General features: G+C 43.7%; 1 protein-coding gene across 3 annotated transcripts; it reads right to left on the bottom strand.

The window, feature by feature from the left end:
- Positions 1-793: 793 nt before the first annotated feature.
- Positions 794-25,754, bottom strand: LOC143819603 (amine sulfotransferase-like). Of its 3 annotated transcripts, none has more exons than XM_077301446.1 (7): positions 25,418-25,754; positions 23,159-23,308; positions 18,469-18,677; positions 16,862-16,988; positions 2,453-2,547; positions 1,807-1,987; positions 794-1,000 (listed from the first exon to the last, which is right to left on the bottom strand). In XM_077301446.1, the coding sequence occupies exons 2-7, from the start codon at positions 23,298-23,300 to the stop codon at positions 870-872; spliced, it is 885 nt and encodes a 294-aa protein (XP_077157561.1). In that variant the 5' UTR covers positions 23,301-23,308; positions 25,418-25,754; the 3' UTR covers positions 794-869. The 3 variants fall into 3 exon arrangements, with proteins under 3 accessions (XP_077157561.1, XP_077157554.1, XP_077157544.1); XM_077301439.1 differs by having other exon boundaries at positions 23,159-23,311; positions 25,418-25,753; XM_077301429.1 differs by lacking the exon at positions 25,418-25,754 and having other exon boundaries at positions 23,159-23,318.
- Between the last annotated feature and the right edge of the window lie 1,143 nt (positions 25,755-26,897).

Genomic DNA, 26,897 nt, shown 5'->3' with positions numbered 1-26,897 from the left:
CAGTTTGGCCACCCCTGTGCAAGAGGAAAGCCATATGTAGGAGCTGCAGATAACAGCTCTCACCTGCTGCTTGCTCCCCAGCAGCTCACAATCACTTTTTACACATTCAGTTAGAATCATGTTCTAAGACCTGATACAGTAAAAGACAAGTTGCAGCACTGGATACTAAACTGGATTGCAAAAGTTTGCACAATGTTTTCTTCTGATAAGGACATTAGGGTTTCCTCAAAAGAACCTTAAAGTTGGCACCTCCCATTAAGCATTGTTTTCCTGTGGGAAACTTACTGAAGTGTTTTAGACCTTGAGCAAACTGCTGTTTGAGCCTTTCCAGTCATCAGAATTTAAAGTTTCCTTCTTGGAGGATGTCTTTTCTTGCTGAGATTACTCCTGCTAGGATTTCTGAATTGGGGGTTTTATTGACCAAGAAAGAACTGTATTTTTCAATAGGTCTCAGTGGTACTCAAAACAGATCCTTCCTTTTGTCCTGCTATTACATTAACCAAGAGATGGTACTGTGGTTCTTTTATCCTATGTCATATGGATAATATTGTTGGATTTCACCTGGATTCAAATCTCTCTTCTCTCATGAAACGCTGACCTTGGACTGGGGCACTCTTCCAAAGATAACCTATATTTTAAGATTGAGTCCTTTCAGAATTGTGATTAAAAATGCTGTGTGTGAACAGGAAGTCCTCCTTGAAGAAAGGACAAGATTTCAGTGAAATAATAGAGAATTTACATACCACATTCCCCCATGTTTCAGAGCATGTAGGCTAGGCTACCACACAAGGGGTTACTAACAAGGGGTTGCAATTTTTATTTGCACTGATATGAATTAAATGTATACACAGAACGTGCTTTTTCATCTTTCAAGATGGAAGATCTTCATTGATATCCCAGCAATACTTGATGGGCAGCTTTTGCATCCTTTCCTTGAGAACACTGTCAAACCTTTCACTCTGTGCTACAGTCATGGTGTTTTTCCAGTCCCCAACAGTACCTGGTGCAAGAAGCAGAGAGCAAAGGCACATTGCAGAGAAAGTGGTCAGACAGACATCAGTAACTTCTCTGTCTTATGATGATAGAAAAACAGTGCAATCCTAAACAGAAGGGTGTTGCTAGAGAAACAATAATTCCTTAAAGTTTTGTTGCAGTTGGAGCATCAGGGATGAAGACTGAAGGACACTGATACCAGGATGAAGACCACAGTCTGCACATTGGGCTAGATGCAGCAGGGCATGAGACAGCAGTGCTGCTGGGAAGCACCTGAGAGGGACAGGTGTATTATTTTGCAATGTAACAAGCAGAGGAGACTGAAAAGAGGAGCTCTCACAATTCAAGATCTCCAAGAGCAAGCTCCGATGGCCTGTGTTCCTGCCTGCCTGTGTTCCTGCACTCCCCAGTGCCATAATTTACATTTTCTCCTTATTCACATGCCTCTGTTTCTCCCAACATGACTTGCAACCTGTAAGCTCTAGTGCTTTCTCCACTCAAGGCAATGGATCCTGCGGCAGCTGGCAGCTGAACATCCTACTGAGCAAGGAAATGGGGAGCTGCAGCTACAAAATTTAGAACAGCCACATTTACCCCTTGGAGTCCTAAATTCTAGAGAGATTGATTTCACCCATTCAAATCCTGTAGGAACTTGATTTCTCATGTAATTGTGCTGATTAGATTTAGAGGGGGAAATACGCTAAAATCTTGCTATATAGAAGAGTTTGTTATGTGAAATGTTATGTGAAATGAGCGACTCTAAGGGGATCTTGAATGTAATATAATGCAAAAGCATAATCCCAAATTCCTTACCTTTGCGAAGAAAGTGTCCTTTGCCTTTCTCTAGGATATCAGATGGCACATTCTCGTAGTTTGCTCTGGGATCCATTCTCATTTTATTGAATGTAGCCTTATCCACAACATCCTGCAACTCTTCCTCGGTCAGCCTCTTTCCTAGGAAGTTGCATATCTTCAGTACAGAACTTCTCAGGTCCTGAAATGGAACATGGTTTGGTGTCAGACTATCCAAAACTGAAAACCATAAATGTTCAGGAATGAAGAGTATGAGAGTAGTAAGATGTTGATAGTCTAAACATTGGTTCAGAATACTAAAATTTGGTATCTCGTTGGGCCATCTACAATGGAATATTATCAAGTGCATTTCCCCCTCTTTGAGTAATCACCGTCATTAAATCCAAATCCTTATTTATATTCTAAGGACTAAATTAATGGGGCCAAAGATACTGCAGCTTTTATTATTACTCCAGCATGGCAGCTGCAAAGAGGTCAAGCAGATCAGCTCCTTTGGCAGGTGACGCTTTAGGCACAGGGCCTCCAATGAGAACAGGGATTACTAAACATCTGTAACACTCCCTTTGTCTCTTCTGAAAGTGTTTGGACATCCTGGATGAAGATGCCTAATATGTGTCAAGTGGTTTTGCTGACTGAACAACCTTACCTTCTTCATTTCTTCATAGGTTAGAAAGAGAATATTGAAGTCATCCTTGTGAGAAAACCAGCCTTCCACATGGTCTATCCATGAACTTGCTAGAACTGTTAGGAAAAGAATAAAGAGAGCTGGTGTTATACAATGGTGTGAGATGAAAAGTTTTCACTTCCAGTTTTGCTTTGTTTGTGGACTCCTCATAGGCCCATTATGCACGGCCGCCGAAACGGCGATTTCGGGTCACATGGAAAACGCGGAGGGGGAAGACGCAACGCATACCGGTTATGCACGGGAGGGGGTGCGACGGCGGCAAAACCCAGAGTAACCGATTATGCACGCGGCGATCCGGGCGCCGCTTCTGGTTGCGCCCCGGTCACCCGGAAGCTGCGCTTTCTTCCGCGTTTCACTGACGCGGCTTTTTCGGCAGCATGCACCGAAGCTGCGGCCGGTTGCAGCCGGCTCCGTGCGTTATCGGTGATTTTAGTCGCCGCCATTCCACCCCGAATGTGCGCTAAAACCCCCGTGCATAATGGGTCTTCATGGAGCTCCCCTTGTTGCATTTTCATGAGCCCATACATGCTATTCTTATTGAATATTGAAAGAAATCAAACTGAGATGGGAAGGTTACACCATAGAAAAGCTATCTAAGGTGCAACCCACTGAAACAAAGACTTGCTTTCTTGGGTGAGGAGCATCTTTCATTTTATAATTTAGAAAACATGTACTCTGTCTCTCATGAAAGCTGCTTGAGGCAGCTCACAGAAGATACGTGATAAAGACATTACAATTAACAAATCATAAAGAACCGCAGCTAATTTGAAAAAGATAAACTAAAGCACAGATTAACTTGAAACATTTAGTATCAGAAATGTTGTAGCTTAATGCTTTTTTTAAAGAAGTGTATATACACTTTTATGGAGGAAATTCCCCGTATTAGGTTTGGACACAGGCCTTAATCAGTTAACTAATAGAGCAATAGTAGCCTCCCAAATCATATAAAAGATGCTTCAGTCCTGAAAATTGCCATCACTGATGCTAATCCATGTTAGCCCATGGTGCTAACTTGCCAACCTGTTGATGCTTCAAAATAAATGTTATACATTTATAAAATGTATAATAATAAATGTTATGCATGATTTCTATCATGGAGTAAACTCCCCTTTTTAGATTTGGACACAGGCCTTAATTAAAAAGTCCCTTCTAACTGGGATAGAGCAATAGTAGTCTCCCAGATCACATAGAAGACTCTACATAGCCTTGAAAATTGTCCAGTCACTGATGTTAATCCACATCAACCCATGGTGCTAACTTGCCAGTCAGTTTACATTTTACTCTCTTTACCTTTTTTACTAGATAAATACATGATCACTAGCAGTCCCATTGGTTGGACAAGTAACAGGTTTTTTGACCAAGTGACAGGTTTGCTGGACCGTGGAAATTCAGTTGATGTCATAGACTCATAGAACCATAGAGTTGGAAGGGGCCATACAGGCCATCTAGTCCAACCCCCTGCTCAACGCAGGATCAGCCCTAAGCATCCTAAAGCATCCAAGAAAAGTGTGTATCCAACAATTGCTTGAAGACTTACAGTGAGGGGGAGCTCACCACCTCCTTAGGCAGCCTATTCCACTGCTGAACTACTCTGACTGTGAAAAATTTTTTCCTGATATCTAGCCTATATCGTTGTACTTGAAGTTTAAACCCATTACTGTGTGTCCTCTCCTCTGCAGCCAATGGGAACAGCATCCTGCCCTCCTCCAAATGACAACCTTTCAAATACTTAAAGAGGGCTATCATGTCCCCTCTCAATCTCCTTATCTCCAGGCTGAACATTCCCAAGTCCCTCAACCTATCTTCATAGGGCTTGGTCCCTTGGCCCCAGATCATCTTCGTTGCTCTCCTCTGTACCCTTTCAATTTTATCTACGTCCTTCTTGAAGTGAGGCCTCCAGAACTGCACACAGTACTCCAAGTGTGGTCTGACCAGTGCCGTATGCAATGGGACTATGACATCTTGTGATTTTGATGTGATGCCTCTGTTGATACAGCCCAAAAGGGCATTTGCCCTTTTTACCGCTGCATCACACTGCCTGCTCATGTTTAGCTTACAATCCACTAGTACCCCAAGGTCTCGTTCATACACAGTGTTACCTAGAAGTGTATCCCCCATCCAGTAGGCATGCTTTTCATTTTTCTGACCCAGATGCAGAACTTTACACTTATCTTTATTAAATTGCATCTTGTTCTCATTTGCCCATTTTTCCATTGTGTTCAGATCTCGTTGCACTCTGTCTCTATCTTCCGGAGTATTTGCCAGTCCTCCCAATTTGGTGTCATCTGCAAACTTGATGAGTAGTCCCTCCACCCCCTCATCTAGATCATTAATAAGTATGTTAAAAAGTACCAGGCCGAGCACCGAGCCCTGAGGTACCCCGCTACTCACCTCCCTCCAGTCTGACAACTCTGACAACAACTCTTTGAGTGCGGTTCTCTAACCAATTCCCTATCCACCTAACTATCTGAAAATCTAGATTACAGTCCTTCAATTTACTAAAATGTTGTTTACTTGGATTTTAGTAAACCTGGAGTACTGTGTGCAGTTCTGGAGGCCTCACTTCAAGAAGGACGTAGATAAAATTGAAAGGTACAGGAGAGCGACGAGGATGATCTGGGGCCAAGGGACCAAGCCCTATGAAGATAGGTTGAGGGACTTGGGAATGTTCAGCCTGGAGAAAAGGAGGTTGAGAGGGGACATGATAGCCCTCTTTAAGTATTTGAAAAGTTGTCACTTGGAGGAGGGCAGGATGCTGTTTCCGTTGGCTGCAGAGGAGAGGACACGCAGTAATGGGTTTAAACTACAAGTACAACGATATAGCTAGATATCAGGAAAAAATGTTTCACAGTCAGAGTAGTTCAGCAGTGGAATAGGCTGCCTAAGGAGGTGGTGAGCTCTCCCTCACTGGCAGTCTTCAAGCAAAAGTTGGATATTTTTCTTGGATGCTTTAGGATGCTTTGGGCTGATCCTGTGTTGGGCAGGGGGTTGGACTAGATGGCCTGTATGGCCCCTTCCAACTCTATGATTCTATGACAGCCCCTTTTATCCAGTCCACTCCCTTATTAGGAAGACAAACTAATTAGCTGGTTTGAATGAAAGGCTGAGAAGAAGTTAAATGTGATGTATCATCTTGAGGGGGGAAATCCATCATGTTTTTGCATTCGTGGCATGGTGGCAAGTTCTACTATTTTCTTCAATGCATGTGGTTTACTTTGATAGCTTCTTAGAAGACTTGCATATATGAGCCTGAGATTTCATGGCCCACATTTATACTAACCATGGGATCCAAATACATTTGTTGTTGTTGTTATGTGCGAAGTCGTGTCCGACCAATTGCGACCCCATGGACAATGATCCTCCAGGCCTTCCTGTCCTCTACCATTCCCTGGAGTCCATTTAAGTTTGCACCTACTGCTTCAGTGACTCCATCCAGCCACCTCATTCTCTGTCGTCCCCTTCTTCTTTTGCCCTCGATTGCTCCCAGCATTAGGCTCTTCTCCAGGGAGTCCTTCCTTCTCATGAGGTGGCCACAATATTTGAGTTTCATCTTCAGGATCTGGCCTTCTAAAGAGCAGTCAGGGCTGATCTCCTCTAGGACTGACCGGTTTGTTCGCCTTGCAGTCCAAGGGACTCGCAAGAGTCTTCTCCAGCACCAGAGTTCAAAAGCCTCAATTCTTTGACGCTCGGCCTTCCTTATGGTCCAACTTTCGCAGCCATACATTGCAACTGGGAAGACCATAGCCTTGACTAAACGCACTTTTGTTGGCAGGGTGATGTCTCTGCTTTTTAGGATGCTGTCTAGATTTGCCATAGCTTTCCTCCCCAGGAGCAAGCGTCTTTTAATTTCTTTGCTGCAGTCCCCATCTGCAGTGATCTTGGAGCCCAGGAAAATAAAATCTGTCACTATCTCCATTTCTTCCCCTTCTATTTGCCAGGAATTGAGAGGGCCGTATGCCATGATCTTTGTTTTCTTGATGTTGAGTTTCAAGCCAACTTTTGCACTCTCCTCCTTCACCTGCATCAACAGGCTCTTTAGTTCCTCTTCACTTTCTGCCATTAGAGTGGTATCATCTGCATATCTGAGGTTGTTGATATTTCTCCCTGCAATCTTGATCCCAATTTGTGACTCCTCTAATCCTACCTTTCTCATGATGTGCTCTGCATACAAGTTAAATAGGCAAGGCGACAGTATACAGCCTTGCCGAACTCCTTTCTCAATTTTGAACCAGTCAGTGATTCCATGTTCAGTTCTCACTGTTGCTTCTTGACCTGCATATAAATTTCTCAAGAGACAAATAAGATGCTCTGGTATTCCCATCTCTTTAAGAACTTGCCACAATTTGTTGTGTTCCACACAATCAAAGGCTTTAGCATAGTCAATGAAGCAAAAGTAGACGTTCTTCTGGTACTCCCTAGCTTTCTCCATGATCCAGCGTATGTTGGCAATTTGATCTCTAGTTCCTCTGCCTCTTGGAAATCCTGCCTGTACTTCTGGAAGTTCTCGGTCCACATATTGCTGGAGCCTAGCTTGTAGGATTTTGAGCATAACTTTGCTAGCATGAGAAATTAGTGCAATGGTGCGGTAGTTTGAACATTCTTTGGCATTGCCCTTCTTTGGAATTGGAATGTAAACTGACCTTTTCCAATCCTGTGGCCATTGTTGAGTTTTCCAAATTTGCTGGCATATTGAGTGTAGCACTTTTACTGCATCGTCCTTTAAGATTTTGAATAGTTCAACTGGAATGCTGTCACCACCACTAGCTTTATTGTTACTCAGACTTCCTAAGGCCCATTTGACTACACATTCCAGGATGTCTGGCTCCAGGTCAGTCACTACCCCATTGTGGTCATCAGGGATGTTAAGCTCGCTCTTGTATAGTTCTTCTGTATAATTTTGCCACCTTTGTTTAATCTCTTCTGCTTCTGTGAGGTTCCTACCATTTTGGTTCCTTATCATACCCATCTTTGCATGAAACGTTCTCTTCATATCTCCAATTTTCTTGAAAAGATCTCTGGTCCTCCCGATTCTATTGTTTTCTTCTATTTGTTTGCACTGTTCATTTAAGAAGGCATTCTTATCTCTTCTAGCTTTTCTCTGGAATTCTGCATTCAGTTGGGTGTATCTTTCTCTTTCTCCCTTGCCTTTCACTTCCCTTCTCTCCTTAGCTATTTGTAAAGCTTCCTCAGACAGCCATTTTGATTTCTTGCATTTCTTTTTCTTTGGGATGGTTTTAGTTGCTACCTCTTGTACAATGTTGCGAACCTCCATCCATAGTTCTTCAGGCACTCTGTCTATCAGATCTAATTCCTTAAATCCATTTGTCACCTCCACTGTGTATTCGTCGGGGATATGATTTAGTTCATACCTGAGTGGCCTAGTGCTTTTCCCTACTTTCTTCAAATTAAGCCTAAATTTTGCAACAAGAAGCTCATGATCTGAACCACAATCAGCTCCTGGTCTTGTTTTTATTGACTGGATAGAACTTTTCCATCTTTGGCTGCAGAGCACATAGTCAATCTGATTTCTGTGTTGACCGTCTGGTGATGTCCATGTGTAGAGTTGTCTCTTGGGTTGCTGGAAAAGAGTGTTTGCTATGACCATTGTATTATCTTGACAAAATTCTACCAGCCTGTGCCCTGCTTCATTTTGTACTCCAAGGCCAAACTTGCCTGTTATCCCGGTTATCTTTTGGCTTCCTACTTTAGCATTCCAATCCCCCATGATGATAAGCACATCATTTTTGGGCGTTGCTTCTAGAAGGTGTTGTAGGGCTTCATAGAACTGATCAACTTCATCCTCTTCAGCAGCAGTGGTTGGGGCGTAGACCTGGATCACTGTGATGTTGAATGGTTTGCCTTGGATTCGAACTGAGATCATTCTGTCATTTTGGGGATTGTATCCCAAGACTGCTTTTCCTACTCGCTTATTGATTATGAAGGCTACTCCATTTCTTCTGCGAGATTCTTGTCCACAGTAGTATACCTGATGGTCATCTGAATTAAATTCACCCATTCCTGTCCATTTTAGTTCACTGATTCCTAAAATGTCGATGTTCAGTCTTGTCATTTCTTGTTTAACCACGTCCAGCTTGCCTTGATTCATGGATCTGACGTTCCAGGTTCCTATGGAATAAAAATCTTTACAGCATCGGACTGTCTTTTCGCCACCAGTTACTTCCACAACTGAGCGTCCTTTCGGCTTTGGCCCAGCCGCTTCATTCATTCTGGCGCTACTCGTACTAGCCGTCTGCTCATCCCCAGTAGCATATTGGACACCTTCCGACCTGAGGGGCTCATCTTCCAGCGTCATATCGTTATGCCTATTGGAACTGTCCATAGAGTTTTCATGGCAAAGATACTGGAGTGGTTTGCCATTTCCTTCTCCAGTGGATCACCTTTTGTCAGAGCTCTCAGCTATGACCTGTCCGTCTTGGGTGGCCCTGCACGGCATAGCTCATAGCTTCACTGAACTACGCAAGCCCCCTTGCCACAACAAGGCAGCGATCCTTGAAGGGGGAAATACATTTACTATAACCATTGAATCTAAAGCAGAGGTACATTTTTCAAAGCACTGTAAGAATTTATAGTTATGTTGCTGTTGTTAGGTGCAAAGGCGTGTCCGACCCATCGCGACCCCATGGACAATGATCCTCCAGGCCTTCCTGTCCTCTACCATTCCCCAGAGTCCATTTAAGTTTGTACCTACTGCTTCAGTGACTCCATCCAGCCACCTCATTCTCTGTAGTCCCCTTCTTCTTTCGCCCACTGCCGCTCCCAGCATTAGGCTCTTCTCCAGGGAGTCCTTCCTTCTCATGAGGTGGCCAAAGTTATACTGTATATAGTTATACTGTATATAAACTAATCTAAGGTGACCAGATTTCAAGATTGAGAAAGAGGGACAGCACTGACTAGAGTTGCCAACCTCCAGACTATGCCTGGAGGTCTGGAAAAACCTAATTCCTGCACAGCTTGGAGACACCAGGAGTTGCCAACCTCCAGAGAGGGCAAAGAGGCAAAGAATACAAACAGGTTTTCTTTCCTTCTAAAATGCCTTTCAGCTGGGCTGGGGAAGGGGAGGGGGAAGAGATGCAGCCAGGCCAGGGCAAAGAGGCAAATAATACAAGCAGGGTTTTTTTCTTCTAAAATGCCTTTTAGCTGGGCTGGGGAAGAAGAGACTCACTGGAGTACGCAGCCAGGGCAAAGAGGCAAATAATGCAGCCAGGGCAAAGAGGCAAGTAATGCAAACAGGGTTTTTTTCCTTCTAAAATGCCTTTCAGCTGGCCTGGGGAGGAGGGGGAAGAGACTCACCAGGGCAGGCAGGCAGCCAGGCAGAACAAAGGAAGAAGACCTCGTTCTGCCTCACAGTTCCAGGGCCCAGCTCCTATGGCGACTAGCCTCCTCCACGTGCTGCCACTCTGGTCGGGACCCGCCGAACAAAGAAGGCGGAGTCCAAGCGTGGTGGGAGAGGCTGATACCAGCACTGGAGGGCAGGGCTTTTGGGTTGTATGCACAGTTGGGGCAAGCAAAGCAAATGCCGAGGACAGCGCAGCTGGGGCTGCGAACACCAGGAGAGAAAGAAGAAAAAGCTGGACACCATCTTGGGAGGCACATGCCGACGAGGGGCAATTTAACAATGCCCGTGGGACGCAGGACTAATCAGGAAATCCTGGGACTGCCCCGGCATTCCTGGGACACATGGTCACATTAAACTAATCCGCAATACACATTATATCAATAGGACTAGAACTTTGGCTAAACATTCATGTCTTCAAACAGAAACTAAGATCTCTTTCATCAAAAACATTGTGTATGCCCCTGATACATACATGAAGCACTTGTTTGTGTGAACATCAGCATTCACTACAATACACAAGACGTGCATATACTTAAGTGTACCTGAGGGACTAACTCCCTCCCTATGCTCCTCAAAGAGTTCTACGCTCCACTTCCACCAACCAGCTAGTGATCCCTGGCCCTAAAGAAGCCTGCCTGGACTCGACCAGGGCAAGAGCATTCTCTGTCCTGGCCCCCACCTGGTGGAATGAGCTCCCGGAGGAGATCAGGGCAATGACAGGGCTAAAACAGTTCTGCAGGGCCTGCAAAAGGGAGCTCTTCTGCCAGGCATTTGGTTGAGACCGGGCATAACCAACAACATCTGCATGGCCCCTGCTCCCTCCCTCCCAGAAATCCAACAATGCGTTCTGCTCCTGGACCTGTTGCACTGTACCATTGTTACAATTATCAGTTCATAGTATTAATGTTATGTTTATCTATATGTTATGAATTGTTTTTTGTATTGTTTTCTATGTCTTATGTGAACCGCCCTGAACCTAAACAAACAAAAAAACAAATAAAACGTATACTAAGGCCCAAATGAGACATGACAGCAGCCATAGGGTCAACCTGTGGCTACAAATGCCATTTTAGAGGGAAATTTGGGCATTTAAAAATAGCCATAAAGGCCTGAACCTGACCCATGCCACAGGCAAAAGACACCTCCAACATGGCTATTTCATTACTCTAAAGGAGCTCAGGGGAAAACAGAATCACTTGTTGGCAGTGTGCCTTATAGGCCCTTTTGACAATTTTTAAACAGTGATATTTCTTTTAAAAGGCATTGGTAGCCCACGTTTGCCATCAGATCTGGTTTGGTTCTACATAAATGGGAAGGGTATTCTAGGTAAGGAAGTTCTGTGTGCCTTAGATCAGGGGTCATCAACCCCCGGTCCGCGGCCCGGTGGCGGGCCAAAAAGGCCACGGTACCGGGCTGCTGCCAGCCACGCCTGCCTCCCCCCGCCGGCAGCAAGAAGGAAGGGAAGAGGCAGGCGCAGCCGCCGGCATGGCGTTGACGCAAACGCGCATGCGTGCTGTTGCTGCGCATGCGCGTTAGCGCCCCTAGTGGTGAAAACGCACACGTGCAGTTGCTGCGCATGCGCGTTTTCGCAGCACCCGGGCCGTTGGCTCTTCCCTCACTCCGGAGGCGGTTCCTGACCTAAGAAAGGTTGGGGACCGCTACCTTAGATCATCTACAGTTGTAGAGAATATCAGTGAACTAATCACTTTAGTGAACAAGAGGCACTGATAATCCTCACATGCGTAAACAGCTCCCACTATGGATAATTCATAAGAGAAAAGGGGCCTCTGTATATGAAATATTTTCTTTAATTTGGTCACTAAATAATAACACAAAATTGATTGTTATCATCCAACTTATTTATAGGTGTTTTTATTGGTTTTTAGTTGAAAATACTTCTGGCCAATGGTCCATCCATTTTAGCCACAGAATGGCCAATGCTGTTCTGGATGACCAGCAACAGGGTGTAGAGGGTGAGGCCTTCCCCTGATGTTTCCTCCTGGATCTGGGATTCAGAAGCTTAGTGCCTCAGAATGTGAATGTTCCCTTCTGTTACCACGGCTAGTAGCCAGTGATAGACTTATCCTCCATGAATCTATCTAATCCAGGGGTATCAAATGGTAGGCTAGGGGGCCTTCCAGGGCTCTTATCTGGCCCACCAGAACCACAAGCAACTGGTGTAATGGAAGGAGCAGGAGGCTGCAGGGCAAGGGAGAAAGAAAAAGATACACCCAATTGAATGCAGAATTCCAAAGAAAAGCTAGAAAAGATAGGAATGCCTTCTTAAATGAACAGTGCAAACAAATTAGGGTTGTGCAATTCGGCCGCCAAAGCGGCCGGTCCCTCTAGGCGCAGCCAGTACCGCGCAGCGGGGGGGGGGCGGTGCTGGCAGCGGAGTGACAGCGGGCGCAACCATGCAGGCGCAGAATATTTCATGCAAAGATGGGTATGATAAGGGACCAAAATGGTAGGGACCTCACAGAAGAGAAGAGATTTTTAAAAAGGTGGCAAAATTATACAGAAGAACTATACAAGAGCGAGCTTAACATCCCTGATAACCACAATGGGGTAGTTACTAACCTGGAGCCAGACATCCTGGAATGTGAAGTCAAATGGGCCTTAGGAAGTCTGAGCAACAATAAAGCTAGTAGTGGTGACAGCATTCCAGTTGAACTATTCAAAATCTTAAAAGACGATGCAGTAAAAGTACTACACTCAATATGCCAGCAAATTGGGAAAACTCAACAATGGCCACAGGATTGGAAAAGGTCAGTTTACATTCCAATCCCAAAGAAGGGCAATGCCAAAGAATGTTCAAACTACCGCACCATTGCACTCATTTCTCATGCTAACAAAGTTATGCTCAAAATCCTACAAGCTAGGTTCCAGCAATATGTGGACCGAGAACTTCCAGAAGTACAAGCAGGATTTCGAAGAGGGAGAGGAACTAGAGATTAAATTGCCAACAAAAGCTGGATCATGGAGAAAGCTAGGGAGTTCCAGAAGAACATCTACTTCTGCGTCATTGACTATGCTAAAGCCTTTGATTGTGTGGAGCACAACAAATTGTGGCAAGTTCTTAAAGAGATGGGAATCCCAGAGTATCTTATTTGTCTCTTGAGAAACTTATATGCAGGTCAAGAAGCAACAGTGAGAACTGAACATGGAATCACTGACTGGTTCAAAATTGAGAAAGGAGTTCGGCAAGGCTATATATTATTGCCTTGCCTATTTGACTTGTATGCGGAGCACATCATGATCACAAAGATCATGGCATCCGGCCCCCTCAATTCCTGGCAAATAGATGGGGAAGAAATGGAGATAGTGACAGATTTTATTTTCCTGGGCTCCAAGATCACTGCAGATGGGGACTGCAGCAAAGAAATTAAAAGATGCATGCTCCTGGGGAGGAAAGCTATGGCAAATCTAGACAGCATCCTAAAAAGAAGAGACATCACCATGCCAACAAAAGTGCATTTAGTCAAGGCTATGGTCTTCCCAGTTGCAATGTATGGCTGTGAAAGTTGGATCATAAGGAAGGCCAAGCGTCAAAGAATCGAGGCTTTTGAACTCTGGTGCTGGAGAAGACTCTTGGACTGCAAAGCGAACAAACCGGTCAGTCCTAGAGGAGATCAGACATCAGACCTGACTGCTCTGTAGAAGGCCAGATCCTGAAGATCAAACTCAAATACCTTGGCCACCTCATGAGAAGGAAGGACTCCCTGGAGAAGAGCCTAATGCTGGGAGCAATCGAGGGCAAAAGAAGAAGGGAATGACAGAGAATGAGGTGGCTGGATGGAGTCACTGAAGCAGTTTGGTGTAGTGGTTAGGAGTGCGGACTTCTAATCTGGCATGCCGGGTTCGATTCTGTGCTCCCCCACATGCAACCAGCTGGGTGACCTTGGGCTCGCCACGGCACTGATAGAACTGTTCTGACCAAGCAGTGATATCTGGGCTCTCTCAGCCTCACCCACCTAACAGGGTGTCTGTTGTGGGGAGAGGAATGGGAAGGCGACTGTAAGCCGCTTTGAGCCTCCTTCGGGTAGGGAAAAGCGGCATATAAGAACCAACTCCTTCTTCTTCTTCTTCTTCTTCTTCTTCTTCTTCTTCTTCTTCTTCTTCTTCTTCAGTAGGTGCAAACTTAAATGGACTCCGGGGAATGGTAGAGGACAGGAAGGCCTGGAGTATTATTGTCCATGGGGTCGTGATGGGTCGGACACGACTTCGCACCTAACAACAACAACAACAAAAGATAATTTGTGAATGAACTAAATAGTATTAACACTAATACTAATCCTTGGGGGGGGGCACTGCTTATTTCCCTCCATTGTGAGAATTGTCCTACTCTTTGCTTCCTGTAATTTAGGAAGAAGACTTGGTTTGACCTGCTTTTCACTGCCCAATGGAATCTCAAAGCAGCATACAATTGCCTTCCCTTTGCCTTTTCACAAGACACACCCTGTGAGGTAGGTGAGACTGAGAGAACTCTGACAGGACTGCTTGTTCAGATCAGCACTATCAGGGTTGTGACAAACCCAAGTTCACCCAGCTGGGTGCATGTGGATAAGAAGGGAATCAAACTTACCTCGCCAGATTAGAAGCCACTGCTCTTAACCACTGCATCAGTTTCTAATCCATAAGAGAACCATCCTTTAATCTCATGACTGCTAAATTTACATAGGAGTCTTTGGTGAAGTACTTTGTCAAAAGTCTTTGGAAGTCTAGGGCCTAGTCTGCACACAAAGGATAATGCACTTTCAATGCACTTTAGAAGTAGATTTTCCTGTTCTGCACTGGAAAATCCAGCTGCCAAAGCACACTGAAAGTGCATTATCCTTTATGTGCAGACTAGGCCCTGGTATATAATGTCTACCAGGTCATCACAGTCTACATGTTTGTTCACTTTTTCACTTTCTCAAAGCACTCCAAAAGTATGGCAAGTCAAAACTTCTCATTGCTGATTTTCCCTCAGCAGGCTTTGTCCCTCAATGGCCCATTATGCAGCGCTTCGGGGAAAATACTCGATAATGCTTGCTGCCGCTGCCAGCTCAGGCGCGTCCCGGCCCAGGGCTACGGAAGGCCCACGTTAAGCAAATGTGGGAACTTCCGCAGCTTCCTGGGTATGCTGGAGGCCGGCAGGGGCTGAGGCAGGCCAGCGCTGTGCATAATCGCCAGCGCTGGGTCTTTTGGCCCACCGAGCTCTGACCTATGGTGTCCCTGTGGGCTCTGTGGAGCCGCGGAGATGGCAGGGGCGATCCCCTGCCCCCACCAGTGTGTGTGGAAGGGGCCTGGCTCCCACCACTCCTGCCGGCCCCTACCCACCTCCCCCGCTATAGCACTTCAGTTTACCTCGGCCAGCAGCGATCCAGCCCTCCTGGCCTTGGCGTAAAGCGTATGCGCGCTACGCCGGGGCAGCTCAGCATGCCCCACCCCATACGTACACAGGAAACAGCGAGGTATCGTGCCCCTGCCGCAATGGCACGGCTGCACCGAAGGGTAGCTGCCACCATACATAATAGGTCTACGTGCCTACCAATTCTGTCTTTGATTACAGTTTCTACTAATTCGCTTGGCATATGTTAGACTAACTGGCTTGCAATTCCCTGGTTCTCATCTGGATCCCTGATATCACATTTTCTATTCTCCAGTCTTCTGTTACAGCAGCTGAATTTAGTGATTGGTTCCATATATGAGTCAGTAAATTATCTCACATATGGATTCCTTAAGAACTCTCAAGTGCATGCCTCCAAGACTGTGCAACATCAGGTTTGAATTTCCCCAATAGCTCTAGACTTTCATCTCTGTTCACCTCAATTTGGCTCAGTTCTTCAAACTGTGGAAATAGGGGCTGTGGCATGGTTATATGTCCCACACTTTCCACAGTGAACACAGAAACAAAAAAGTCATTGAGCCTCTCTGCCATCTCCCCATTTTCCTTGATTCCTTTGTCATCCAAAGGGTCACAGCTTCTCAGGCTGGATCCCTACTGCAGATATATATATGTATATATGCATATGTATATATATATATGTGTGTGTGTGTGTGTGTGTATGTGTGTGTATATATATAAATGTTTATTGTTTCTCTTGAGGTTTTTAGCAACCCACTGTTTGAAGTCTGTTTTTGATTGCCTGATTATTGACTTACATTTCTTTATTGACTTACATTTCTTTTCCACAGCCCTCCTGTTCTTTTAATTGGAGCAAACATTCACGTTTTTAAAAGAACCCTCTTGAATAACTTCCTTGACTTGCGTAGTTAACCATGCAGGCCTTATTTTGGATTTGACAGTGACTTTCCCAACTTGTGGACTGCATTCTATTTGAGCTTCAATTCGTGTAGTTTTAACTAACTTCCAAGAATCCTTTACAGATTTGACTCTTATGTTTCCCCTTCAGATTCCTTTTTTGTACTTCTCTCATTTTTAAAGGTTCCATATTTTGAAATCAAATGTTACCATTTTGGATTTTAAGGGTAACTTTCCATTGACTTGAATGCTGAATTCAGGCTAAGAGCCCTTTGACTTTCACCTTTCAACTCATGCAGGAGACGCCTTACAATTCAGAGGCTCACTGCCTTCATTTCCCAGCAGCAACCAAAGAGGATGGGGTATGCAATCAGCCCCAGGCAAATAGACCTTGTTTAATGAACAACAGACCAGAAAAGACTGAAACAGACTCAGACAAAAATACCACTCTCTAGACAGTTACAAGTCCCCATTCACCTACAAACTCTGTCTTCTCATAAAACATTCTTGGTTAATGCTCTCCAGTAATTTAGCTGTTCAGGATAGCAAAAAAAAAAAAAAACCCTCACCTTCCTCACAGCCTTTTCTATCTCCCAGCTCAACTGGCTCAGTTTTGCCTCTGCCTACAAGAAGCCTTAATGTTCCAATGTAGAAAGGCATTCTGAATAATTTGTTCTGCTGTTTCAAAAAGGTTTTTTTCTTCTCAAAGCAGAAATAGTGTGCAGAGACAAATATTATTCATCATGCAGCTATAAACAATCCTTACCTTCACCAGCTAAAAAGTTTTCCATGAAATCACCAAAGTCTCCTGCTGTTTCTAATTTGGCGGCAATTCTCGAAAAATGGTAATAGGAAACCAAGACATCTTTTGGATTTCTTGACACATAAATAATCTGTAATAATAATGATAATTAGAAGAAAATAAATTCTACGGGCTAAGCTGATGAAATGAAATACCCATCAATGAGACATAACCTTTATATATGATTCTCCCATTATGTTATCTTTATGGTTTCTAACTATTCAGATTTATTTATATTGAAGGATTGGGGATAAAATATTTCTTCTTGAGGATGCTTGATGACAATTGAGCCTAATCCAGCACTGTTATGCATTTACTACCTCAAAAAGCCTCCCTCCATAAATAATCCAATTTGTATACTGCCCCTCTTGGATTCACCATCTCAGTCAATAAAACAATTAAATAACGCAGTAGAACACTATAACATTTTAAAGATGGCAAATAAAATGTGGATTCTCAGCACTGTTGATGGAAAATTTCTGTCCTGTCAAAATTAGAAAGATAAGCAGATAGTTGGAGGTTGGGTGGGGAAGAAATGAAGTTAGTTGTTTTGGAGAATTTCCTGACTGGCCTCAACTAAAATTAATCAACTAAAACTATAATTAATCAAAATTCAGTATTGACAAATATTACAAACATAATAGTGATTGACTTTCTGTTCATTAAAACAACTTTGTTGGACAGCAGCTGTTCCTTTTTCTTCATTTACAACTGGGAGGGATCATCTGGTCTTCATATTTGGCAGTTCTGTGGTTGAGGCTGGGAATGTAACACCCCTAGCATCGGACTGGCTGGCCTCCCTGGTAGAACTACTGCTCAAACATTGAGAGAAAACATAGGAAGAAAAAATACCATCCAAAGAACAGAAACCCCTCTGTGATAGAGTCGATTGATGGATGTCCAGATGACTCTAACATGTTTTAACGGTTTAAGGATATTCTTAATGCTTCTTATGATTGTTTGTAAACCCTGGGCCTCATGGGAAGGATGGGTTAGAATCATCATCATCAGCAGCAGCAGCAGCAGCATCCCATCAGATCATGGCTGATAACTGAGATTGACTCTGGTTACTACTTGAATGGGAGCCACCAAGGAAGTCCAAATTTGTTACATGGAGGCAGCCAATAGCAGACCAGCTCTGTACATATCTTGCCTTGAAAACCCTGTGAGCTTGCCATAAATTGCCTGCAACTTGTTCATTTCATAGAGTCATAGCCTTTAGGTTTCTGCAATATCCATGTCAAAAGCCTTCACTCTGGAAAAATGGACCTTGTTCTTCTGACCTTGTTATATGAGCACATTAAATAAAAGCAGCAACAACTCACTGTTCAGACCTCCTCAGAATCACGTGAAACCATAAAAGTCCATGTGAGCAGGAAAGCTGCAGCTGACCTCCTTACTTTAGAGTCCTCGGGATCAGAACCGAGGCCAGGGCAATTTGCAGGTACACACTTTCACCACCGAAGAAAGAAAGGCTTGTAGAACTATCCTGAGAGGCTTAATGTTGTCAGTGACAAAGAATTAGAGGAAGGCACTGAGTCATATGAAATCACAGAAGTAGCAGGCCTTACTTTTGCTCTTCTGCTTCTTAACCCCTTAGGGACCAAATAGTAGGGCAGATGGGTTGCAAAGAGCCGAGGGGATGGGCGACTGTTGTAATCCCTGATATGGATATTGTATTCCAGCCATGGGACTCTGTCCATTGAGCTTGTGCTCTCAGTTCCCTTTCGATGACCTTCATGATAAATCAGGCACAATATGTTCTGAGTCCACACTGTTCCTGTGAATGAGAATGATCACAGAATCATAGAATAATAAAGTTGGAAGGTACCTCATGGCTCATCTAGGCCAACCCCCTGCACTATGCAGGACACTCACATCCCAATCACTCATCTACTGTAACCTGCCACCTCTTTGCCTTCACAGAATCAGCCTCCCCATGACTGTTTATGCACTGGGAACTTCACTGCCTCAGCTCCTGTGCAGGAGCACAAATCTGGGGCGGATGAGGCATACCGGGCCAAATGCTCCCCCATGTGGGTGCAGGAAGAGGTGGGGCAACCTGCCACGACTAAAACTCCAGCCTGCAGCCTGGCATGAAACCTCCAGTGCATAAATGGTCCATCAGATGGCTATCTAGCCTCTGTTTAAAAATTTCCAAAGATGGAGAGCCCACGACCTCCCGAGGAAGCCTGTTCCACTGAGAAACTGCTATGTCAGGACCTTCTTCCAGAGGTTTAGACAGAATTTCTTTTGAATTAATTTCATCCCATTCATTCTGGTCTGTCCCTCTGGGGCAAGAGAGAACAATTCTGCTCCATCCTCTATATGGCACCCTTTTAAATACTTGAAGATGGTTATCAGATCCCCTCTCAGTTGTCTTCTCTCTAGACTGAACAGACCAAGCTCCCCCAACCTTTCTTCATACATCTTGGTCTCCAAACCCCTCACCATCTTTGTTGCCCTCCTCTGGACATGTTCTAGTTTGTCAACATCCCTCTTCTACTGGGGTGACCAAAAATGAACACAGTACTCCAAGTGAGGCCAAACCAGAGCAGAGTAAAGCAGTACCATCACCTCCCATGATCTGGACACAATACTCCGTTTGATACAGCCCAAAATCCCATTTGCCTTTTTAGCCACTGAGTCACACTGCTGACTCATGTTCAGTCAATGGTCTACTAAAACTCCTAGATCCTTTTCGCACATGCTACTGCCAAGACAAGTCTCCCCCATTTTATATTGGTGTATTTGGTTTTTCCTACCTAAATGCAGAACTTTACATTTGTCCCTAATGAACTTCATTTTATTCGGTTTAGCCCACTTCTCGAGCCTATTTAGATCATCATTGCTGTCTTCAGTTGTGTTTGCTACCCCTCCCAGTTTAGTATCATCTGCAAATTTAATAAGAATCCCCTCTAATCCCTCATCCAAATGATTTATAAATATGTTGAACAACACAGGTCCCAGGACAGATCCTTGGGATACTCCACTTGACACTCTTTTCCTAGAAGATGCTGGGTACGATTTGTCAACCAGTTGTTGATCCACCTGACAGAATTAGGATCCATACCGCATTTTACCAACTTGTGAACAAGAATATCATGTGGAACCTTATCAAAAGCTTTACTGAAATCCAGATAACCTATGTCCATGGCATTCCCCTGATCCAGCAAGGGGAAAAAAGAGATAAGGTTGGTCTGACATGACTTGTTCTTGCAAAACCCGTGCTGAGTCTTAGAAATCACAGCTCTCAGTTTCAGCTGCTCAAGGACCGAGTGTTTGATTATTTGTTCCAAAATTTTGCCAGCTACAGATGTCAAGCTGTCGGGTCGATAATTACCCTGATCCACCTTTTTCCCTTTCTTGAAGATGGGGACAACATTTGCCCGCCTCCAATCATCTGGCACCTCACCTGTTCTCCAAGAAGTGTCAAAAATAATGGACAGAGGTTCAGAGATGACATCTGCAAGTTCTTTTAGTACCCTTGAATGCAGTTCATCTGGCCCAGAAGACTTTGTTTTATTTAAAGAAACTAGGTGTGTGTGGACTGTTCGAACAGTGATCCTAGGCCACCATTCCTGTCCCCCGTGTTGTGTTACATTTTTGCCACATTGATTACTATTTCCCTCACAAGAGAAGACCGAGGAGTAATAGGAGTTAAGCAGTTCAGCCCTCTCTTCATCATCTGTTATAATTTCACTTTCTTGTCCTCACAGTGGTTCTATGGTGTCCCTATTCTTTTTCTTGCTTGAAATATAACTAAAGAAGCCTTTTTTGTTATGTTTAGCATTTCTTGCTAGCCTAAGCTCATATTGAGCTTTAGCTTTTCTAACACTTCCTCTACAATTATTGGTTATTTGTTTATATTCATCCTTGGTAATAAGGCCTTCCTCCAATTTTTTGAATGACTTTTCTTTATTCCTCAAATCTTTTGACAACTGCTTATGGAGCCAACTTGGCTTCCTTAGGCTCTTTCCATCTTTTCTTCTCAATGGAATTGTTTGTGATTAAGCCTTCAGTATTTCACTTTTAAGAAACTCCCAGCCCTCTTGGACTCCCATCCCTTTAAGTCTTTCTGACCACGGGACTCTATGCAACATACCTTTAAGTCTGTGAAAATCAGCTTTCCTGAAATCCAGGCTATACATATGACTGCGTATAGGTTTTCTCTTTCCCATGATTGAAAATTCCAAAAGCACATGGTCACTGCTACCAAGTGTGCCCACTGCTTCCACCTTATCTATCAGTTCTTCCCTATTGATGAGAATCAAGTCTAAAATAGCAGAGCCCCTGGTTCCCCAATCTAGTTTCTGGGAAATGAATCTGTTGGCAAGACAAGTTAAGAATTTAATAGAGTTTGCATTTTTAGCAGAGTTGGTCTTCCAACAGATATCTGGGTAATTGAAATCACCCATGACCACTGTTTCCCCCTTTTTTGAAAATTGTGTAATTTGGTCTAGCAGTATCTCATTCAAGTCCTTGGACTGGCTTGGTGGTCTATAGCAGACACCCACAATAATACCACTCTCATTTCCTACTCCTTTTATATTTATCCAAATACACTCAACTGAACTTTCATGCTTAGGTACCTGTATTTCTTCACAAGTATAAAGATTTCTAACATATATTGCTACACTTCCCCCCTTCTTTTCTTGTCTGTCCCTTCTGAATAGATTGTACCCCTCAATTTTAGTATTCCAATTGTGAGTATTATCTCACCAAGTTTCTGTGATTCCTATTAGGTTATAGCCCCCTTCCTCTATTACGACTGCTAGTTCCTCCTGCTTGTTTCCCATACTCCGTGCGTTGGTGTAGAGACTTAATATCCTAAATAGGCAGAACTCATTAGCATAAAGCAAGCACAAAATAAACTATTATCTGTCCAAGTGAGCTTACTCTCTAAATCAGGGGTAGTCAACCTGTGGTCCTCCAGATGTCCATAGACTACAATTCCCATGAGCCCTTGTCAGCATTTGCTGGCAATGTCTCATGGGAATTGTAGTTCATGGACATCTGGAAGACCACAGGTTGACTACCCCTGCTCTAAATGACAACAGAGGATTTTTTTTTAAAGGCCAAAATGGGCAATGAAAAGGTATGGGGAACAAGAAACAACTGTAGTTATTTATTTTTATTTATTATTACATTGCTATCCTGCCATTTCTCCAAAGACTCGTGACAGATTACAAGATAAAACCATAAAACCCCATTCATTAACAATACCCAAAGACAGTAAGTTCTATATCAAATTGTGACAGTGCTCTTTTCAGATGTTTTTGAAGGCATGCTGGCATCCAAGAGCCAGTTTGTTGCAGTGGTTAGGAGTGCGGACTTCAAATCTGGCATGCCAGGTTCGATTCTGCACTCCCCCACATACAGCCAGCTGGTTAATCTTGGGCTTGCCACAGCACTGATAAAACTGTTCTGACCGAGCAGTGATATCAGGGCTCTCTCAGCCTCGTCTACCTCACAGGGTGTCTGTTGTGGGGAGAGGAAAGGGAAGGCAACTGTAAGCAGCTTTGAGCCTCCTTCAGGTAGAGAAAAGTGGCATATAAGAACAAACAAAAAAAAAGATTGGCGGAAAAACTCTCTAACTCCCTACATAGATTGTGAAAGAACAAAAAATAATTCTAACCAGTTTTTGAATTCTTAACTGAACATCTTAAGTAATAAATAGTTGGAGGCTCTCTAGTTTAGACTGGGGGAGGGGGCAATCCCTGTTTTCCTGACCTGAAAAGGCTCCTTCATTCTTGTTGGCCCTGTTAAGGCAAACATACTGATAACATACTGGCAATCTGCATGTTTTCCCAGGTGTGGCACATAACAGATTTGGGGAGAAATTATAGACAAGGTGTGGGTAATATGATTAAGCCTTTCTCCCAAGATGGGCCCCCATCAGAATCAGGGCTCCTTCCAGCTGTTTACCACAAAGTGCCCCAGGAGCACCAGTCATGAATGTCCTGACATCTGACTCAGTTTGGCAAACCAATCAAATCAAGGTAGTTGTAATAGAACCTTTTATAGCTTGACACTGGCATGTAAATAGTGAGGTAAAATAAAGTTATGGTAAGTAAAGAACAGGTACAACAGCTTCTCCTCATGTTGTACAGATTACCCATGCCTACAAAATGCTGACTCGTTGAACAAATTATATACAATATATTGGCACTGTGCATATTCAATGGTGTCAGACAAGGTGTCCCCTAAGGGAGTTCAAATAAAAGGCAAGTTATTCCTCACAAAAATATAGAGTCTTACCTGATTTGGGAAAAGTGACTAGAAATACATCACTGTCTCTGATTTCAAAGTCTTCCAGTGAATCTATGTATTCTGCAGTAGCCAGCTCAGATTGGAAATAAAATCCTTTGTGTTTGAAAAGGTACTGCTTTTGTGGCTGCATTGTTAACACTGCTGGCATAATAATACAAGATTTTAGAGCAATTATTTGGGCCATTCTGCACAACTTAAATTTAGCTGAAATCTTACCTTTTGTAAACGCTATAAATTTAACGTTCCGCATGACGTTGTAAACAAACCGCCAGACTCCCGCCAAACTTCAGCAACAATCGGAATTTTATAGTGCTTAAGGGGAAATCCAGAAAAGTGGATTCCCCCCCCCCAAAACCGCTACACTTCTGACCACAAACCGCAACACATCAGCGAAAGACATGTACATTCTCAAAATAGCAGTAGAAAGAATGTCCCTCCCTAGCTCTCGCCCCCGAGCTTCTGGAGACGTGATTGCCATTTTTTCCCCTTAAACAGGTGAAAGCAACAAATAAGCAAGGCTTCTTTGGTTGAAGTCCCTCCATAGAAGTGCTTAACAGTAAAACAAAGCTCCCTTCTGAAATTGTCTTTAAAGTTTCCGAGCACAATACAACCCCCTGTTCGACACTGCTCCTAATTTCGGCCAGAAATTGTACCCATCGGGGGGAATTTTTTTGTTTGTTTTTACTTGAAGAGTATTGAATGAAAAAATATTCATTGCTACTGGTGTTTATAGGTTTTTAAAAAACAGTTTTTAAAGGGAAAGGGGCTTTTCGGGAGCATGAACACAACAGTTCACTGGCTGTTCTGTTTGATTGATGGCCAGGGGCAGGAAGAAGTACGGAAAAATATTGCCTCCTTTGTCATGATTCCGGCGAGACCAGAAACCTGTGGGGAATGAATAGACCACTACTGGGACTTCAATATTCCGCTAGAATTGAAGGTGTGCGGAATGACAAAATTCTATATTAAATACAGTGTTTCTGCATACTGCAAACATTTAGCAACATTGGTCATTGTGTGGAATAGTCCTTTGTATCAGTGGTCCCCAACCCCTGGTCCGGGGACCGGTGCCGGTCCGCGGATCAGTTGGTACCGGTCTGCGACTCCTCCTTGTCCTCCTTCCTGGCTGCTACCTGGGGGGCTGCCCTGCCACTCTGCCGCCAGCTCACCTTTGGTGCTCTCTGGCGGCCACCATGGCTGGGGCTCCCCCTCGGCATGGCACTGCGCAGCTGCTGCAGGCACCGCCCCCCAGTGGACAGTGGGAAAGCAAGTGGAGCAGGGACTCAAGCGGCAGCGACATCCCTCGGCAAAAGACTACCCCCCGTCCGGGCCTCAGTAAAATTGTGAAGTGTTGACCGGTCCCCGGTGATAAAAAAGTTGGGGACCACTGCTTTGTATTACAGTACAGTAGCTTACTGTACACCAGAATAAGTTCTTTCACCTCAAGAGCCTTCCCCTAGATTAAGGGAGGAAGAACCGATTGTTTCTGAGAAATGAATGCAGAAGTTCTTTGTTGATAAAGAAATTGGCTAGGTACTGGAGCAGGATGCCTTTATGAATTTTTCCCTATATATTTAACCTATATATATTTCTTATATATTGAATTATTACCAAACTCAAATTTTGGCAATATTTCGGAACCAAGAAATGTCTGCTCATTGTTTTCATTTTGCAGTATATATGCAATCCCTTTTGAACTTAGATTGCTTTTGCATGGAGTTTTCTGAGCACCCATGTGCTTGCACCCATTATTGCACTTGCACCCAAATCATCCCCTCACTTGGTTCCTCCCTGCTTTTCTCCAGTTTTTCAGTAATCTGACGATCTGATATTTCTGGAAAGGTCCCAGTCTAAGCACATTTCCAGTCGCATACCATATAGGTGGGAAGGTTTACCTGCCCACATTGGTGCCACTTTCCCTGCCTCCCCCTCCCCCCTTCCAGGGCCACACTCCCGCCCTGCTTCACCATAGGTCTTCTAAGAAAGGCTTTAGAAAACTGGCACTTGCTATTGCACCTTTGCGATATAATTTTACGAAAGTCTATGGCCACAACCTCCCAGTTCGTCTGAATCCCCAGCTTTCATTTAAGCCTCAAACACCTTTTGTTGCCAAGATCCAGGCAAAGGTACACACAAAAGGCCCCCATGGTGCTTATGGTGGAAATGCCTTAGCAGCAGCCATGACAAGAAACAGAGGATCCTGACCATGCAGATGTAGCCCTGGAATACTTTATTTAGAGTTCTTACCTTTTGAGAGGCTTCAGGCTTGGCATGCAAAACAAGGCTCTTCTGCTCCTCAGAGTAATCCGGTTTAGTAATGAAGGATAAGCCTCAGTGCCTCAAGTAAGGCAAATATTTATAGTACTTGCAGAGCTGATGCTAGTTTACATAGCAAATTGTTCAGTATCCAGTCAAATTCTTGAACTATGGACTCCACCTTCAAAAAACATTGCGTAAGGAGCTATTTGGAAACACCACTTCCACTATTGTTACAAGGAACACCTTCTACACTGGTGCAAGTGCCAAAGACAGACTTTTCTGCAAGTTTCATTTTCTAGCTTTCCAAATCTCACACAGTAGTCTCTTCAATGACTCCATGGATTCAAGCAAAGCTACAAAGGAACATTTTGAGTGCAGGTGTGCCCTCTAGTGCCCATTGTTTCCCTGGGTGCAATGGGCTTTGCCTCTAGTACAGTAATAAGATTCAGAGAAGTAATAAGATTCAGAAAGTATTGTTTTTAGAGCTCAATGTCATGCTCTAAGACCATTATATCACTATATATTTTATTTATATTTAGTTTTATTTCTTTACAAATAGCTCAATGTTTGTTGTATTACTTCGTTGCATATTGGAGAATGCAGTAAAAAACAGTGGCTGAGTTTTGAAGGGACGTGCATTCTGAAAATGAAACCTTTTATTCATAATCAGAGTATGTTGGGTGGGAATTGATGTTCCCCAGGCCCCTAGAATCACTAAGACTTCCCCTGAAGACTGCATTAATAGAACCCACACAACACAGTGCAAGGAGACAATGGAAGTGTCCAATGGAGCCTTTGCTTCCATAGAAGCCACACTAACATCAAGAATCATCTTCAAATTCTAGTATGCCTGCTGTGATCCAATGTATAAAATGCACAGGAAGAAACACCTGAAAATCTCCCAAGTGCCATCATATATAGACAGAAATAGTTTCATTGATACACACAAGTCAAACAGATTTACATCCCAATTCTAACCCCAAATGAACTCTATATCTTATGAAACTTACTTCTAAGTAAATAGGATTTCAGCTAGAGTTTGTGATTTCAGAGTCCATGTGAAACTGAAGTCATGCAAAGTATCTTTACGTTTCCCTTGAAATCAAATTGGGTTAGTAATTTGCATGGGGAAAAGGGTGGAAGTAGACAAGTTCCTTCCTGCAAACTGCTTTTCTGTCCAGACTCCCCCGCCTTTTTTAAAATGTAGGCTAACCCCTCAGAGATCACCCTGTGTGCTCATTAATTGCAGTGTGCAAAAGATCAGCTTGATGACATTCCCACATGGACAGTACCTGCATGCTCTTTAAAAGGAAAGGGCACTCTGAATTCCAAAGGAGGCTTATGAGAGCCTATGACATGACAGTGCAAGAGAATAAACATGAGTTTTATGCCATCTCCATTATAGCCACAATCTCATTATTGGATCAATAATTCAGGGTAATTCGGTCCCTGAATGCCCTGTACAAGG

Source organism: Paroedura picta, chromosome 1 (assembly GCF_049243985.1).
Source record: "Paroedura picta isolate Pp20150507F chromosome 1, Ppicta_v3.0, whole genome shotgun sequence".
NCBI lineage: Eukaryota > Metazoa > Chordata > Lepidosauria > Squamata > Gekkonidae > Paroedura > Paroedura picta.
Note: the sequence above shows the minus strand (reverse complement) of the source record. Positions and strands in the feature narration are given on the sequence as shown.